This window comes from Rhamphochromis sp. 'chilingali', assembly GCF_963969265.1.
Source record: "Rhamphochromis sp. 'chilingali' genome assembly, chromosome: 19".
Lineage (NCBI taxonomy): Eukaryota > Metazoa > Chordata > Actinopteri > Cichliformes > Cichlidae > Rhamphochromis > Rhamphochromis sp. 'chilingali'.
The window spans coordinates 15,453,418-15,470,877 of record NC_137946.1 but is presented as its reverse complement, the minus strand read 5'-3'; the positions used below and the strand labels follow the sequence as shown (position 1 = coordinate 15,470,877).

Here is a 17,460-nt window from a genome sequence, read left to right as displayed (position 1 = left end):
CTCCGTATCGCCATATAACCCCAACAGACCACTTCAGTCTCAGAATGCTGGCTTACTCATGGTTCCTTGGGCATTTGAAAGTAGAAAGGGAGGCAGAGTCTTTGGCTTTCAAGCCTCTCTTCTATGGAACCAGCTCCCAGTTTGGATTCGGGAGATTTTGTTACCCTGCAATAGGTTTATGGTTCTGGGGGCTTTCCATGATACACAGAGTGTTTCTTCTTCACTCATCTTTTTTCGCTCTCCTTGTATTTGTACACTACTCTGCATCATTAAATATTAATACTTTCTGTCTCTCTCCCACAGCCTGTCTTTGTCCTGTCTCCCTCCAGTCATTCACACACACACACAGGGTCAGTTCAAGTGGCTGCCCCTCCGTGAACTTGGTTCTGCTGGAGGTTTCTTCCTGTAAAAGGAGAGCTTTTCCTTCCCACTGTCGCCAAGTGCTAATTGTTGGGGTTTTCTATGTGTTATTGTAGGGTTCTTACCTTACAGTATAAAGCACCTTGAGGAGGTTGTTCTTGTGATCTGGCGGTATATCAATAAAATTGAATTGACTGTGAAGCACAAATATGCTGTATTTATTTAAATTTCTTTCTCTCTCTCTTTTTTTTTTAGTATACACACTTCTGTAGTCCCCCTTAATCTGGACATAACTGTTGAAAGTGTCATCTATTTCACATGCTATCCGATGGTTAAGTGATGACGTGACAAATCCTACTTCCGGGCCTAAAGTAGTCTGCGTTTAATATGGCTTTTGTGTTGTTAACATGTTTAATGTTTTGTATTTTCTTCTATTTAATCTCAAAAAGCTCCTAAAACAGTCAGTGATCACTGTTGACCTCCCTCAGCTTTTATTACCGCTAATCATTTATTTAAGCTCAGTTTTTAAAACCTTAGAATGTAACTGCAGCCCAGCCCATGCAGCAGTATATGAATGACTAACCTCGTATTGTGGATGGATTATCTCAGTTGTTCTCCTGGCTGAAGTTTGGTCCTTTTACAGCATCCTGCCATGCGATTACATTTGTTCCTGACCACCGAGAAAACTCACGTTAACTTTTATCGAGTGGGAAAAAAGTTAGCTTGTTTATATTATGCTAACATAGCTGTGTTGCTAGCGGTCACGTAGCACATCATTATATACCAGCTAGCCCAACTTCAGTAACCCTACAAACGTCACTGCTGTTTAGCTTTCTGTCTTCATTTATGTTGGAAGTGATAGCAGAGCTGTACATTTTCATTTGTTTCCAAAACCCGGCAGTCAGGACATGCTATATTGTATTTAGATAGAAGCTAGCGAGCTAACTCCCTGCTAACTTCTAACTCCGTTAAATGTCATAAATTCCGTTTTCATGGATGCCTGGATGTTAAACTCAATTGTTACACCTGGTAGAGCAGAACGCTGATCATTTTATTAAAGATGAAAGACTTTAGACAGTTTTTCAACGCTTAGTAATGCCATAGTTATCGTTTGATATATGGACCTGCAGCAGAGTTTAGGTCCAGACACGGCTAGTGACGTCAGACTGAACAAGGAGACGACTAAGCTCCAGTTACATCAGTGCAAGTAAACAAACAATATATATAAGAAGAGTAAGAAAATAAATATACACTTTAGGACTAGGGATAAAGGGATCAATAACAATTTAAAATTTACAGTTTGATGATTTAAAGTCTCACACACAACCGAAAGGGGAGGAGGGGGCGGCTGCTTCCAAATAGAGCGCATTTCATTCATAATGTTGTAAATCCAAGCCCATTATGTATTCATGATTTGAATCCTGGGTTGTGTGAAATCTCAGAAATGCACCCTAGACAAAGTGAATCTGTGAAAGGTGTGTTAGATCATGTTGTGGTGATCCTTGGGTTGAGGGATGGGTGTTCATACTGCAGTGCAAAATTAAAACCAATGGAAGATGGACAAGAAAAGTTCAAAGCCATCAGGTCTTCAGTTTAGAAAAAAGAGAAAAGAAGAGGAGGAGAAACGAGCAAAAGATACAGGTAAGCAGATGTGTCATTGGATAATGGCAGGTCATCCTGAAACAATCAGAATCAAAATACTTTATTAATCCCCAAGGAAATTATGTGGATTACAGTTGCTCCAAGAAGAAATGGTAAAAATAGTAACAGTAACGGACTAAACTCCAAACAATATATTATATTACAGATTTTAATATTAATTAGTCATTGTCAATTGTTGATTTGTTCTGTTCTCATTGTATGACGAATTATGATGGCTGTTTGGTAGCCGTTTGCATACTATGCATACTCTCTCTCTCTCTTCATATGTGTGTGTGTACAACAGCTTTATGTTAATGTACAAATATGTTTATGTGGTTTCCATGGTTTTTGCATCTTCTTTAAGTGCGCGTCAGTCCATCTCGGAATTTGACAAGACTGGTAAGCTCTCAACTTGCTCTCCGTCTGATATGATCAGGGTTTTTTGTGTGTTTTCTTGAGGTTTTGCGACGCTGCGTGTTAAAGGCCTAGCAGCCGTCATTTAGCCAATGTGAGCCACTCTGTAAGAGCAGGTGGGAGGGAACAGCTGCTTCTGTTGTAAACGTGCTTCCGACTTGGAAATTTCCTCGGTCGAGTGGGTTATCTGGCATTTCCCCTCTTGAGTTTTCTAAACACTAATTTTTGTCGATATTTTAAGTTTGTTAGTTGGACAGAGTTAAATTAGATGTCGAAAGTTACTCTTGTCTACTGGTGTTTGTTATTTAAAAGGAATCTGACAAGATGATTCAAATAAAAACAAACGGTCAAAAACTAATATTTGGCTCTCACTTATGCTAGTCTGTTTTTGAATGTAAACAAATCATCCAATCTAACACAATTTCTGATACTTGTTTGCTGAAAGTTTAGGCGATGGTATGAGGGCAGTGTTTAATATAGCGTTATTTAACTATAAGCTATAAGAGACTTAGAGCTTTTTATTGTCATTGTGCAGTTTTTTGCACAGCGAAATTGGGTATAATCTGTTAATGTGGCTTTTGTATTTAGTTGTTGTTGTCCAAACTCACTGTACTGCTACCTAACCAGTGTAGGATTGATGTAGTATTTAAGTTTTCTTTCCCTTTCCCTTTTTCCAAAATAACAATGAGTTGTTGTTGTTTTTTTTGTTTTGTTTTGTTTTCAGTTCATAAACGTATGTGTCTATGTTCCTAATGCAGCTATGAACAATGACCATAGTTGACAGATCTTCAGAAAAGTCTGACCACGAGTCAGCCGGACTCGGACCTGGAGCTGCTGTGTACAACAGTACACCCTCCTCTGAGGACCAGCCCAAGGACCAAGGGGCTGGTCCTCAGAGTACACCCTCCTCTGAGGACCAGCCCAAGGACCAAGGTCAGAGCAAAGCCTGGCTTTTTTTCAAAATGTCTTTTTAAGCTGTTTGAAGATTTTTATTGTCAGACAGAATAGTTTTCCAACCAGTTTTAGCAAATATGGAACCACACTTTTTAGCCATTATTTACCCATATTTGTCAGAATTGGTTTTAGTAACGTACAGCTAATCTTTTTGCTTCTGCTTTCACACAAGTTTGACAACTGCTTTTGTGGGTGTTGTGTTGCTGCTTCCCTTCTCCGTTCATTCATCCAGTTATGTAATGCATCCAGCTTTGCATGATCAGTCACTTCAGCTCGTGATGCAATTGCTGTTTTTATATAAAGACCGGCAGCCCAACTTGTTTAGCAGAAACAAAGGAGAAGGCAAATTGTCCTATCTTTCTTCCTGAGGCTGTTTAGGAGTTTTTCACAGTGGCCAGAATCACATTATATAACTGTTAATAGTTGTAGCTATTACTGTGATGTCCTGACATGACTTTGCCATGTGCCAGTGTGTGGTTGTATAAGTAAGGTGGCATTAAATTATCTCCTTTTTAAAATGTATTGAAACAGATTTTTAGTAATAATTGTGGCTCTGTGTGTCAGTGATCAGCAGTGGCGATGGAATTGACTTGCCCCAGAAGGTGCTGTTCTCACCAGATCGGCTCAGCCTAAATTGGGCCCAGGTTCACCTCATTGGTGCAGGCCTCCAGAACATGGGGAACACCTGCTTCCTCAACTCAGCCCTGCAGTGTCTCAGCTACACCCCTCCTTTAGCAAACTACATGCTGACGCGGGAGCACTCCAAAACATGTAAGTTTATTTCACCAACAGTGGTGTTACGCAGTCCTGCGCTGATTCTCACATTGTATCACTCCTTACTCACTCAGTATTTTGTCTCTGTCTCTGCTGCAGGTCATGAGCCAGGGTTCTGTATGATGTGTACCATGCAAAACCACATCATTCAGGTTTTTACCAACTCTGGGAATGTCATTAAGCCCATTGGTGTACTCAATGAGCTTGGGTGTAAGTGGATGACTGTTGTTGCTGTGCTCTGTGCAAAGTGTTTACCTATATTTTAATGATAGGAGGCGCTGTGTGACTGTTTACCTTTTGTAATTTTGGAGGGAAATAATCTGGAGGGATTTTGAATTCTGTTTTTAAATAAGTGTAAACTTGCATTTAACTGTGGTATCCTTTACAATAATTCACCTCCTGCTTTGTTTTTTGGTTCTGTTTTTCCTCGTTCCCCTCACACAGGGATTGCAAACCACTTCTGCTATGGAAGCCAGGAAGATGCTCATGAATTCCTGCGGTGCACAGTGGATGCTATGCAAAGGTCCTGCTTACCTGGAACCAAGTGAGTGTCATTTTACATTGCATGCATTCTAAACAAGTTAAACACACAAAAATATTTTTACTTGGGCTTGACAGTGTTTGCACTTTATTATGTAGTAAGATCCATAATTAGCTACGTAGAGGTAACACCGTGACAGTAGGAGAATATGAAATAAATCCTTTATCCTGTTTTTCAGGAAGTGCAGTTTATACTAGTTCCTTTTAACTATTAATGCTTCAATTGCTGAGAGTATTTTTCAGAAATGCAGATTCCTCAGTCTCTTGCCTGACTGACACCTCAGTTTACATACTAGGCAAGCCACTTGATATAATACCTCATTATTATATCAAGTTTTTTAATGAACTTGACTGCTCCAACACAGAAAGTATTCTTACACTGGGTGTGGTAGCTTGTTTTGGTAACAGGGCTTGAAAAGATCAGAAGCGGCTTAAACGTGTAGTAAAACAGGTGTCTGGGATTATGGCAGAGAGCTGCCAGACTTAGTGTCTAGTATAGATTTCTTCTGAGGCAACAGGGTAAGCAGTGTGAGCAGGAGCACTCAACCCCTCAGGTCATCTCTTATTCACCCTAATGGCATTAGTGCTATTATTGCAGCAGCAAAATTCAGAAAATCCAGGTTTTTCTATGTGTTACTATAGAGCTTCGAAGTCTATGTGCACATTTAACCAAAACTACACGTTTAACAGATGCACTGGGCTGAGTGTTGTGCTTCTTGTTAGACTCCTAAAAATAATTTATTAATTCATTTATTTTTTTAAGAACCTAAAGTGTCAATTCTCATCAAATCAATTCTTCCCGTGTAGCAGCAGATGGCCTCTTAAGTAATTAATCGTGCTCCAATTCCTCCTATTGTCTTTTCTGCTACTTGAATACTGTAAAGTGATTGTCTGGTTCCAAAATGCTAAAAAATAAATGGTCAGTCAGTTAACTGTTGCACTGTCCTTATTAGTTAACTTTTGTGCTTTATCTTTTTATTATAGATTGGACAGGCAAACGCAGGCAACCTCTTTCATCCATCAAGTGTTTGGCGGGTACCTAAGATCCAGAGGTAAGTCACTGTTTTTTAAGGTTTGATTTATTTTTCTTTTATTTGTCTTTTTATGTCTTACAGCTTGTGTGATACTCATAGCACTGATTTCTGTTTCAGTTAAATGTTTAAACTGCAAAGCTGTCTCAGATACATTTGACCCTTTTCTGGATGTCACTCTGGAAATTAAGGTAATTGGACAACATTCAAAGTGACGTTGCTACTATGTATTCTCTGCATTATGGAGTGTGAGGTTTTTCCTCTCTCTCTCTGTTCATATAGACTGCTCCAAATGTCTCCAAAGCTCTGGAGCAGTTTGTCAAGCCAGAACAGCTGGGTGGCGAAAATGCTTACAAATGCACCAAGTAAGTCAAAGAGATGCCAAACCATGATGAGTTTTAGTGTTTAGGTGTGATTTTTGTCAACAAGCTGAATGTTTGTTTCCTTCAGGTGCAACAAAATGGTAACGGCCTCAAAAAGATTTACAATCCATCGCAGCGCCAATGTGCTCACCATCTCACTCAAACGCTTTGCAGACTTCAGTGGAGGCAAAATCACAAAGGCAAATGGCCAATAGTGTCTGCTTAAGTCATAAAGATACATGACAGATGCTTTGTTTTATTATAAAACAGGATATTTGCATGTAATGTTTGAATTTTTTTGTTTGGTGGTCATCAGGATGTGAAGTATTTGGAGCATCTGGATCTGCGGCCCTTCATGTCGCAGTCCCACGGGGAGCCCCAGCTCTACAGGCTGTATGCTGTGCTGGTTCACTCTGGATTGAGTTGTCATACTGGACACTATTTCTGCTATATTAAGGTACTGGCTGTGCCCGAATCTGTTTGAATGCTGCTGTTGCGTAGTACAAACAAACAAACACCATAAACAACACATTTCAGCAGAAAACTACTTTGTATGCATTGAAAGAAAGAAAAAAAAGACCCCTATATAACCATAAGATTCTTCTTTTTAGCTCAAATTCAATTCAGAAACTGAATCTGCTGTGTCACATCTCTCTCATTCTGTCTCACAGGCCAGCAATGAGCAGTGGTTTCAGATGAATGACTCGTCCGTGTCAGTCAGTGACATTAGCACTGTGCTCAACCAGCAGGCCTATGTCCTCTTCTACATCAAGTGAGTAAACATCGGTATTTTTAAACATTCTAGGCTTATTCCTTCAGTAGAACTTTTCCCATCATTATTTAATAATGTAGACATGTTTATTCTCACTTTTCTTGTAGAAAATGTATTATTATAACCTAATGTTATAATGTTGATGCTTTGTCATGGTTAATATTCTTTTTTCCATGTCATCAGGTGCACAGATGTGGGAAAAACTGGGGACTACAGCCACTTGAACCATAACGCTGGCGTATCTGGTCAGGCATCTCCCCAGCCGGTGGTGAGCCCACGCACCATCGCCACCATGCCTCACAACAGTGTTGGCTTCATAGGTCCCCAGCTGCCACCACACATGAACAAGGTACTTCCTCACCTGAGGGTACTGATAATGTTGTTGTTTTTGTTAAACCCAGTGTTTCATGCAAAATACATTTGTACCTTTCAATTGTGTCTGTTTGAAAAGAATGAAATGATATCATATATTCCTTATTGGCCTACATTTGTACAAAATTCCAAATTATATACACAAAGTCATAGAAATCACTGCTCCAATTGGTCATCATGATTTTAATATTCTCTTTTTCCATAACAATGAAATACGCCTTGGACAAATATGACACGTCAATATTTCATTAGTGTTGTCACATCACATCCTGTAAGCATCGTCTGTCTGTGTCCTTTCTCTGGAAATTAATATTTCCAGCCAATATAGGCAATCCATCAACATGGCTGGAGAGTTGGTAGTTATATACAGTCTGTATAAGTGTGGTTAATCCAATGAAGATTTGTAAGGAGATGGCAGTTACTGTGAATTTACAGCAGTTACACAGTGATTAGTAATAAACAGAGCCAGTGAGAGTGAGTGGATATAAGAAAGTCAGTGACTCAGGTGTGTCGATTGGTTCTGTTTGTGAGACTGGAGGAGACGTAGAAATCTTTTGTTTTAAATCTTAGTTAGGAAGATTCCTGTTTGAAAACAAGCACTTTTTGTGAGAAATACAAGAAGTACATCTGCAGAAAGCACACAGTTACATTCTGTCCATCATGTGGACAAAATCGAAAATGTTGAGCATTGAAAAACTGAGAACGTTGGGCAAGTTCAAAATACGTGTTTGTAAGAACGAAAAACCAAATTGTTCCTAAAATAGTTATGGAAAGTCACTGTTGTATGTCTGTGTTCTACATGTTTATCTGATGGAAAATAAAGGTGCTATTGTTTTATTGCAGTTTCTTGACAATTCTGAGTGGATTTACACAGTATGGGTCAAAATGACCCGCAACAAAATCAATGTCACTTTTTTGTTTTTCAACATAATACAAGGGTTAATTTCCAAAACTTCCATATGATCTTCAATTTGTAGCAGATCCACTATCACACAGCAGCTGGAGCAGTTTCAAATGGAGGTCAGTCCACTGCTGCCACCTGTGGCCAAATACCATAGCCCACTACTAGATTAACTTGCTATGATGACATTGAGTAGAGGCTGAGTGGCTGCACTTACCCCTGGTACATCCAAATCTACCCACAAACATGTTGAAAGATGCAATGGCAGCAATGTGGCTTGTCAACACTGAAAACAATCAGTAAGCAAAGACAACAGGGATCACTTTTTTCTGTTTATTTAACATGCACAACATTTGTAGTCGCCTTCTGCACAGGGGAAGTCCACACACACTGTGTGGTACCACTTTCCACAGAAGGTGCATTCAATCTACAAGACTGAATGAGAAAGTCAGGGTCATTGTCTGACTGTTTATTACTAATCACTGTGTAACTGCTGTACATTCACAGTAACTGCCATCTCCTTACAAATGTTTATTAGATTAACCACACTTATACAGACTGTATATAACAACCAACTCTAAAATGTTTGTTCGCAGAGAAAAGACACAGACTACGGTAACGACATGTGATGTTACAAAACTAGTGAAATATTAGTGTCATTTCATTCATTTCAAAGGTTTATTTGCATGACGCACAAACAGACACAATTGAAAGGTACAAATGTATTGTGCATGAAACGAATTCAGACGTGCTGCAGATGTGTGTCACAAGTTGATCTGGCTGTAGGCTGTGGCACTTGGCCAGTGGTGGCACTGGTTGACTCGAGTCCATGTTAGTGCACACAAAGTAAACTGCTCGCTTTAGTTGTGAAGCAAAAACGCTGAATTCGGAGAAACAAACCGTGTGAGGGGAACGATAACGACAACAAGAGTCTCCCGATCGTTTACTCTTGTTGTCCTGTGAACAACATCGGCATGGTGTTAATTGTTTGCTGTTTTCGCGATCGCGTCGCGCATGAGGATAACCCTAGGTAAACTCGCCACATTTTTAAACATTTTGTTGTTCAACAGCATCAAGACTGACGGAGTGTGTTTGAGATAACCTCACAAGTGTCACAGATGACACATTTGGCGTTTTTTTGCTAGTCTGTAGGTAGCAGCTCCTGAAACGGAAGTCTGCCACACATCTGTTCGACTAACGCCAGTTGATCTAAACGCCAGTAGATCTGGAACACCGGCAGCCTCGCCTCTGTCAGTGCGCCTCAGGGCGGCTGTGGCTACAATTTAGCTTGCCATCACCAGTGTGTGTGAATGGGTGGATGACTGAACGTGTAAAGTGCTTTGGGGTCCTTAGGGACTAAGTAAAGCGCTATACAAATACAGGCCATTTACTTAATGCTGAAATCTAATCTATTGTATTAAATGGGTATGCTTGTAGTTTGGGTAATTTTGTTATGTCAACAAGTTCTGTTTTAAAACTTAATCTCTTGTTAACTGTTCAGATTGCTGAGGTGATTGATGATCGACCTGAGGAAGTGAAACAGATGGAAGTTTTTAGGACCAGCAACAGATGGAAAGCAATTGGAGGTAAATAAGAAGTCACAGAAGTAGGAGGGATTTGTGCAATATTAAGTTAAGACTGTTGTTTACTATAGTTTTACTTCCTCTCCTAAAAGTGGATCAAAATGATGACACAGAGGAAGGAAATGGAAAAGAACATCAAAATACAGAGGCTGGCTCATTAAGCAGAGGTCGACATGACTCACCCGAGTTGTCTTCAAAGAGAAGAGGACAGGATTCTCCTGTCAAAAAGACCCGGCATGACTCTCCAGACATCTCTCCACCAAAGAGAAGTCGGAAGTACTCTCCGGATGTCTCTCCTCACAGGACAAGACGTCACGACTCTCCAGATGTCTCTCCTCCCAGGACTAGACCTCACGACTCTCCAGATGTCTCTCCTCCCAAGAGAAGACGCCACGACTGTCCAGATGTCTCTCCTCCCAGGACTAGACCTCACGACTCTCCAGATGTCTCTCCTCCCAGGAGAAGACGTCATGACTCTCCAGATGTCTCTCCTCCCAGGACTAGACCTCACGACTCTCCAGATGTCTCTCCTCCCAGGAGAAGACGTCATGACTCTCCAGATGTCTCTCCTCCCAGGACTAGACCTCATGACTCTCCAGATGTCTCTCCTCCCAAGAGAAGACGTCACGACTCTCCTGTTGTCTCTCCTCCCAAGAGAAGACGTCATGACTCTCCAGATGTCTCTCCTCACAGGACTAGACCTCACGACTCTCCAGATGTCTCTCCTCCCAGGAGAAGACGTCACGACTCTCCTGATGTCTCTCCTCACAGGACTAGACCTCACGACTCTCCAGATGTCTCTCCTCCCAGGAGAAGACGTCATGACTCTCCAGATGTCTCTCCTCCCAGGACTAGACATCACAACTCTCCAGATGTCTCTCCTCCCAAGAGAAGACGTCACGACTCTCCTGATGTCTCTCCTCCCAGGAGAAGACGTCATGACTCTCCAGATGTCTCTCCTCCCAAGAGAAGACGTCACGACTCTCCAGATGTCTCTCCTCCCAGGAGAAGACGCCATGACTCCCCAGACTTGTCACCACCAAGACAGTGTTCAGGAAAGTCAGAAAAAATGCAAAGTAAAGGTCAGTGATCCATTTAAATTGTAAAGTGGAATCTGGTGTGGCATATGAATAAAAGTAAAAAGCAGAGACCCATTTAACATGAGTTTTGAATTGAAATTTATTTTAAAGACATAGCTTGATCTAATAATAAATCTTTAATTTTTGTTCAAAAGGCATTACAAAATGAAAATTAACAAATTAACTGTGTCTTTGTCAGATTCAGCCTCCAACAAAAGCAAGCTCAGCTCATCCTTGTTAAGTAAAAAACGCTCACCGGATCCTCATCGGTCAGCGGTGGCTAAGAAGGGTCAGAATAGACATGATTCAGACTCGGATCCGTCTCCCCCGAGGAAAAGGCCCCTGAAGGGAAACGCCTCAGACTCCGACCAATCTCCCCCAAGGAGGCCCTCAAAAACTAAACGGGGCTCAGACTCTGACCAGTCTCCACCCAGGGGGCAGCCACCGAGTAGAAGGGACTCGGATGGAGATTTGTCACCACCTCGTAGGCCAGGCCAGTCACAGGTAAGCAGACTGTGTTGGAACAAAGATTAATGTCAAATCTGATTTCACTCAAATGTTATATTTTTCAATTGTCTTTTTTTTTTTTATAACCAGGGCCAAAGGATGCTATCTGGTGGAAAGGCAGGCCTGGTTTCTGTGGACATTTTAAGGAAAGAGCAAAAGGAGAACAGACGCAGAGAAAAACACAATCAGCCACTTGAAGGTTTCATCAACTTTTCTCTCTTAAGATTTTTTTACACCCATTGATTGAAGAGCTTCATACAGCTTTGCATCTCATTTCAGCTTATCATCTATATTGTCGTATTTTATTTAGTCCTAAAATTAAATAATGAAGTTTCTACATACTTACCCATTCATCCCCTTTGACCAGATGAATCGCGTAACGCTCAGGCGATTTTCAGAGACAAAAGTGGCAAAAGCAGGGATCTGAATTCAGAGAGAAATGAACAGAAAAAGAAAGCTGGTGAAAAAGCGGCAACAGACAAGAAATACGCTCAGTGGGGAAAACGGTAAATGTGCATGATCATTTCAAATATCACAGTTTATGTGATTATATCCACATAAAAAATTATAAAAGTGGTTCAATGGTTTATGTTAAAATGTATGTATAGGTTGGCACGGATCCAGATGCATCACCAGAAACTTAAGGAAGCGCTGCGCGAAGCCCTTAAGCCACTTGAGGATCTTGACCGCATGTTGAGAGAACAGGAAAGAGAAGGCGATCCTATGGCTGCAATGCTCAGGCGTAAAAAGGACCGTGGCACAAAAACACAAGATGTTTAACATTACATATGTTTTATTTTATTTATGACTTTATTTTATTTCACCAGGTCAATCCTTGTAAGAAGCTTTTAAATAGCAGCAGTTTTGTTTTTGCTACTGTTTGTATTTTTATTTATTTGTATGTTTGTTTTGAGTTTTTGTAGAGAAACCTCGATATAAAGGCCCTGCTCCACCTCCAAACCGGTTCAATATTCCACCGGGGTACCGCTGGGACGGAGTTGACAGGTAGAGTTTGTGCATCGGTGACAGAGGAAAACTGTTGAGGACAGAACTGTAGTTTAATATTGAATGTTTTTAATACACACATCAGTTTGTCATTTTGCACATTAATGGTAAAGAAATTGTGATCATTTTTTTCCACGTCTATATTAAATTTGCGCCTAATTGAATGGATTGTCTTTGGCCTTTTAGCTTGTCGTATCATAATTAATAGGGTTATTTTATTTGTGTCTTGCAGGTCAAATGGTTTTGAACAGAAACGCTACCAGAGGATAAAAAGGGGCGAACCACCAACAGTGGCAGGTAAAGTCCTGCTGCTCCTTCATACCAGCAACAGATAAAGTTACTTATGCTCTCAAATCCTCCACTGTCAGCTTTAATCATCTAAATTAGTGTTTGCAAAAAAAGCTCAGTGGCAAAGGAAAAAAAGAAAGAAAGTTCAAACACTGAAAAGAGTAAAACAGAAATAGAAACAATGTCCTAGTCAAGAAATAACAAAAGGATTCAAAATTACCGTCATTATTTCTGATCTCGCTTTAATCTCGGTGCACATCACTAAATAAACAGACAGAAATAAAACTTTGTTTTGTTGTCACAAAAATCAGGTCTGTGTGAATGATTAATTGTCACTGTCATTAAGCATATTTTATAGAATTTATATGCAAAGTAAACAAGCTGTGAAAAAGAGACCTAACTGGAAAGATTTCAGAAACTGTGAAACTTGTAAAATATGTGTACACACACACACACACACACACACACACACACACACACACACACACACACACACACACACACACACACACACACACACGTAGGAAAATATTTAGTATACACATCCAGAAATGCATATACTATTATATATTGTACATATATTTATTAGTTTCAGATGTAGCCATTCTTGTGTTTTGCTTGTTTACATTATTGTATTTTGCACAACTCTGTTGCTTGTGAAGCTCGCACACAAGAATTTCACTCACATGTGCTGTACCAATGTACCTGCACATGTGATGTGACAATAAAAGTGATTTGATTTGATTTGATTTGATTTAACTGGAATCACTCCAAAGTAGTGGGTTAAAAAAGGGGAACAAGAGTCAACAGTCTACGTTTCACCCTTTTTAGGATTCCTCCTCTACCCGGACACACCTGCTAAGATGGAGACCACATCACGTGAGGCTTTCTGCTTCAGGCCTATCCCAGACCAAGATCCAGGCAAAGGTCAACAGACTTGGCTCACCCTAGAGAGTAAACTCATCATGTCTGTATAAAGATAAGACTCATTTATGATGGCACGCAAGGCTGTGGCTTTCTGTTCAGTGCATGTGTGTGTCTTGGAAATGGTTTGGGCAGTGTGCTATGAGTGAGAAGGCAGAGATGGTAGAGATTATAAAGGTGATTTTGTGATTAAAGCTTAGATTAAAAAAAACCCCTACACTGCCATTAAACTGAAAAACACTGTAATAAAGTATTTAATACCTCAAATAGAACATAAGAAAGACCATATAAGGTTAAATGTGAAAATGCTGTTATAGACACAGAGCATCTGGAGGAGTGATATTGTTTTCTCTGCTGTGCAGTGAAATTCCTGCCACTCTTACTCACAGACACAGGATTGGATTGCCCTCAGCAGTAATTATTTGTGTATGTGTTCCCGTGTCCTTCACACAGCTCTGCGACATCCAAAGCAAATGATTTATATTCATAAGAACATTTCATCTCATTTATGTATAAAGTATTATTCTCTCAAGATTAAAATGAAAAAAGCAAATAGTGTAATACATGTAGTATGATCAAGAAAGTTTATTTATGGAAAGTGTGATTACTGTTGATGAAATTCTGCCTTTAGCAAAGTTCTGATTACCCTTCAGCAGGCTGTAACACACAACAGGAATCTCACCATTCTCCTCCTGCATCCTCATGATAAACAGGAAGAGGAAACAGACGCGAGGACAGAGAAGTGAGAGGGAATGAGCAAGAAGGCAACCGTGATCACATGTCAGCAGCAGCAAAAAACGAACAGGAAACAGCCCAGATGCAGTCTCAGTATCAGAAAGACTTCCCTCCCCCATCCTCCTGCCACAGGAGGCGGACACCTGCTTTCCCGCAGCCTGACAACATTGGCATTAACCCTGCGTTCAGGTGAGAGCAGGTTTATCATCATCACAGTGTCCTTCATGTAGGGAGCAGCTACTCTGTGTCTGCGTGCTCTGATTCTTCTGATTCACAGGATCAACTTCAGCACGGTCCAAAGAGAGACTTACCCAGGCTGGCCCATCGTGAATGTCGGGTACGGTGGAAGGCAAAGACCAGCTAAGCATGACTTCTAAGCGGCAGTGGAAATCATCTTGCATGTTTGCATACATGCATGATTAATATTAAATGTCAAAGTCATATTTAACAAATGCTTGAAATTTGTCTTGTCCCAGCATGTATTCCCAATAATCATACAGTAATAAACACAAACCAGTGGAAAAAAGCCTCAGTTTTCAGTGTGTTTGACGTATATGTGTTTGCACTAACTTCATTGTCTCTTCGTATAAATAACACTACAATTGACAGCTTACTACTCAGAACATACTTGGAAATAAAAGTCAGTTCTGCCTCTTGTTTTTTTCTGGTACATTAGAGAATTACCTTTTAATGAAATAAGAGATTCATTTCCCGTCATCTTTCATATTGATGACTTCAGAAATACTTGTGCACAGTTTAAGAATCCACCCAGTGACCCATAACCGAAAGCTGATTGACCTCACTGGGCAGGACCGAGGATCAGATGGCTGAGTAAGAGCTGAGTAAGCATTTGATTCAAATTCCTGAGTTGCATGTATATGGAAAAAGGAGTAAATGTGTTTGAATACTGAGTTTTCTTCCCTCAAGTATAAATCTTGCACAACACATCATTACCAACTCTGAAAACAGGGGTCACATGAGGCTACACTGGAAAACTACCCAACTTGGGAAATCTTAAACATGTTGCAACACTTTGACAAACAGTAACACCTTAGATTTCAAAACAATGACGAATTTTATTGTTTATGATATAATCTGATTTAAATTTTTTAAAAAGAAATGGGGCTGACAATGTGCTCTTAAACTTATGCTTTTTTAAAAACAAAACAAAACTGCAAACTCATTTTACATTGCGAGTCACATATAGCCTTTGACCTTGAGTGGGCCGGACCAGCGAAACTTCCCTTTCTGTCAGTGAAAAGAAGTTTAACTATGCATTTAATCCCTGGAATATCTTAATATCAGAAAAAGAAATGCAGTTTTGTTTGTCTCAGTTTATCTACATGATAAACAACATTCTGTAGTAAATGGGGAAAAAAGTCTGTTGGGACTTAAATTGCAAGAAATAAAATTTGAATTGTATATGTGGGGTAATAATATTTATGATAACTGTATAAAAATACAGTTCCGATTTCCCAAAGCAATCCAATTGGACTCTTAAGCAGTGATTCTGGCTGCTGGCGCTCATGTTTGACATGATGGATGTAAGTCTCATTTGGCTGGACACCACCCGTATTGTAATTTTTTCGCTAGAATAAAGAGTTGTAAAAAAAAAAAAAAACCCCAACAAAACACAACAACCCTACTTTGTCATTCCTGAGACTTCCCTGAGAAGAACTGAATATGACAGCCACAGGCAGAGTCCTGATTACCATACAGTACAATCTGAAGAATATCAGCATACAAAAAAGTAACCTTTCACACAAACAGTTATCCAAGTCACACACTCATTCACTGTCCTCCTTTGAAAGCTGAAGTGCTGAAGTGCAGCCACATGCTTCATCTCCGGTCCCGGTGCCTGCTCCTGTCTCCGTGCCTGCGGTCATCCCACTCTCGGCCTCTGTCCCGGTCATCTCTCCTTCCTCTGTTGCCCCACTCTGCTGTTCTGTGTCGGTCCCGATCGTCTCTGGCTCTCCCGCTTGGTCTGTCCCACTCCCTCCCTCCACCACCACCACCTCGTTCCTGCACCGGGTCTACCCCGAGATTGATGGGTTTACGGAAAGGCCTGTCCCTGCCGCCGAACCGCAGCTGTCCGGATTCCTTTTTCCCTCCAAGCCCGCCGCCGAGCCGCCGCGGCACCCATCCTTTAAGAGTCCTCTCTTGCTCAAAATCCACGAACACTTCATGCTGGTCGACCACCAGCTTGTTGGCGTCCCGGCGGGCCCGGACCACAGATCGCTCCTCTTTGTACTCAATGAAGGCATATCCTTTGGAGAAACCCGTGACAATGTCCCGGACCAGCCGGAGCCGCTGGATGTCTCCGTACTTAGAGAACACTTTGTGTAGTTTATCTTCGGTGGTCTGTGGGTTCAAGCGGGACACAAAAAGCGTGAGCAGTGGGTCTCCAACGACGCCTTTGTTGGGCTTGTACCGGGCACCCATGGCCCTCCAGACCGCTCGATCATGGGGTTCCACGTCTGTGCCGTCGATGCTACCAGCTTTCAGCGGGTCGTACACCTTCGCTATCGGACTCCAGTCAGCCATTTTAAACTAGAACGATGGCACAGGAGACTGGCGGGCTTTACAAACAGTTTTCAGGGCTAATATTTCTCTGCATTAGTCGCCAATTACGCGTTAAACCACACCAGTACCGCTGAATCTATTCACTCTTCCAAGTGCATCAACAAAAACATTCCGTAATGAAACGGGGTCCAGTGTGTCACATTTTAAAGTCCCCCTACTCGCCCGACTAAGGATACTAGAGTTCCGCTGTGCTAAGATACTTAGACCAACTTAAAACTTAAATTAAAAATAGATAACGTAGATTAATTATAGCATCGGTCGACAAATTTGCAAGTATGAAGTAAGGTTAATTATTATTAATAATAAATAATACTTTTTATAAAAATAAAAAGTTTATAAATAAAACTTTTTATTCATTGCACAATACTGTCACTTTAAATTTTTATTTTATTTTATATAATTACACCATAATCAATAGCATAGATAGTGACAGATTAAAGGCAATAGCATTGTTGTGTTATTAAGCCATTGGTCTAGCATGTGCAACCAGGACACCGATTCCTTGATTCTACAAATCATTCTTCCATAATTCTTTTTGATAGTGCTGGTGGAAAGTGCCTTAAAACTTTTACAGATGTTAGACTGAATCGGACATTGCTAGAAAAAATATTAGAGCCCAACCTGATTCCCTCACT

The 17,460-nt window shown here is 40.6% G+C and overlaps 2 protein-coding genes across 2 annotated transcripts; one reads left to right on the top strand and one right to left on the bottom strand.

The window, feature by feature from the left end:
• Positions 1-2,452: 2,452 nt before the first annotated feature.
• LOC308387131 (uncharacterized protein) lies at positions 2,453-15,157 on the top strand. Its single transcript, XM_080867029.1, has 23 exons — positions 2,453-3,348; positions 3,934-4,140; positions 4,243-4,353; positions 4,588-4,687; positions 5,668-5,735; positions 5,835-5,905; positions 5,997-6,079; positions 6,165-6,276; positions 6,393-6,533; positions 6,748-6,848; positions 7,032-7,197; positions 9,623-9,707; positions 9,797-10,786; positions 10,983-11,287; positions 11,381-11,489; positions 11,658-11,796; positions 11,899-12,064; positions 12,216-12,295; positions 12,528-12,592; positions 13,415-13,537; positions 14,221-14,431; positions 14,520-14,579; positions 14,998-15,157. Exons 1-23 carry the CDS (start codon positions 3,183-3,185, stop codon positions 15,071-15,073), a joined length of 3,735 nt encoding a protein of 1,244 aa, XP_080723155.1. The 5' UTR covers positions 2,453-3,182; the 3' UTR covers positions 15,074-15,157.
• Positions 15,158-15,834: 677 nt separating this feature from the next.
• LOC308387356 (U11/U12 small nuclear ribonucleoprotein 35 kDa protein-like) lies at positions 15,835-16,957 on the bottom strand. Its single transcript, XM_080867335.1, has one exon. It carries the CDS (start codon positions 16,784-16,786, stop codon positions 16,082-16,084), a length of 705 nt encoding a protein of 234 aa, XP_080723461.1. The 5' UTR covers positions 16,787-16,957; the 3' UTR covers positions 15,835-16,081.
• Between the last annotated feature and the right edge of the window lie 503 nt (positions 16,958-17,460).

Coding starts and splice junctions, on each gene's coding strand:
- LOC308387356 (XM_080867335.1), bottom strand. CDS start 16,786: ATGGCTGACTGGAGTCCGATAGCGAAGGTGTACGACCCGCTGAAAGCT.
- LOC308387131 (XM_080867029.1), top strand. CDS start 3,183: ATGACCATAGTTGACAGATCTTCAGAAAAGTCTGACCACGAGTCAGCC. Junction 4,141..4,242: donor GCGGGAGCACTCCAAAACAT/GTAAGTTTATTT, acceptor TCTCTGCTGCAG/GTCATGAGCCAGGGTTCTGT. Junction 14,432..14,519: donor GGCATTAACCCTGCGTTCAG/GTGAGAGCAGGT, acceptor TCTGATTCACAG/GATCAACTTCAGCACGGTCC.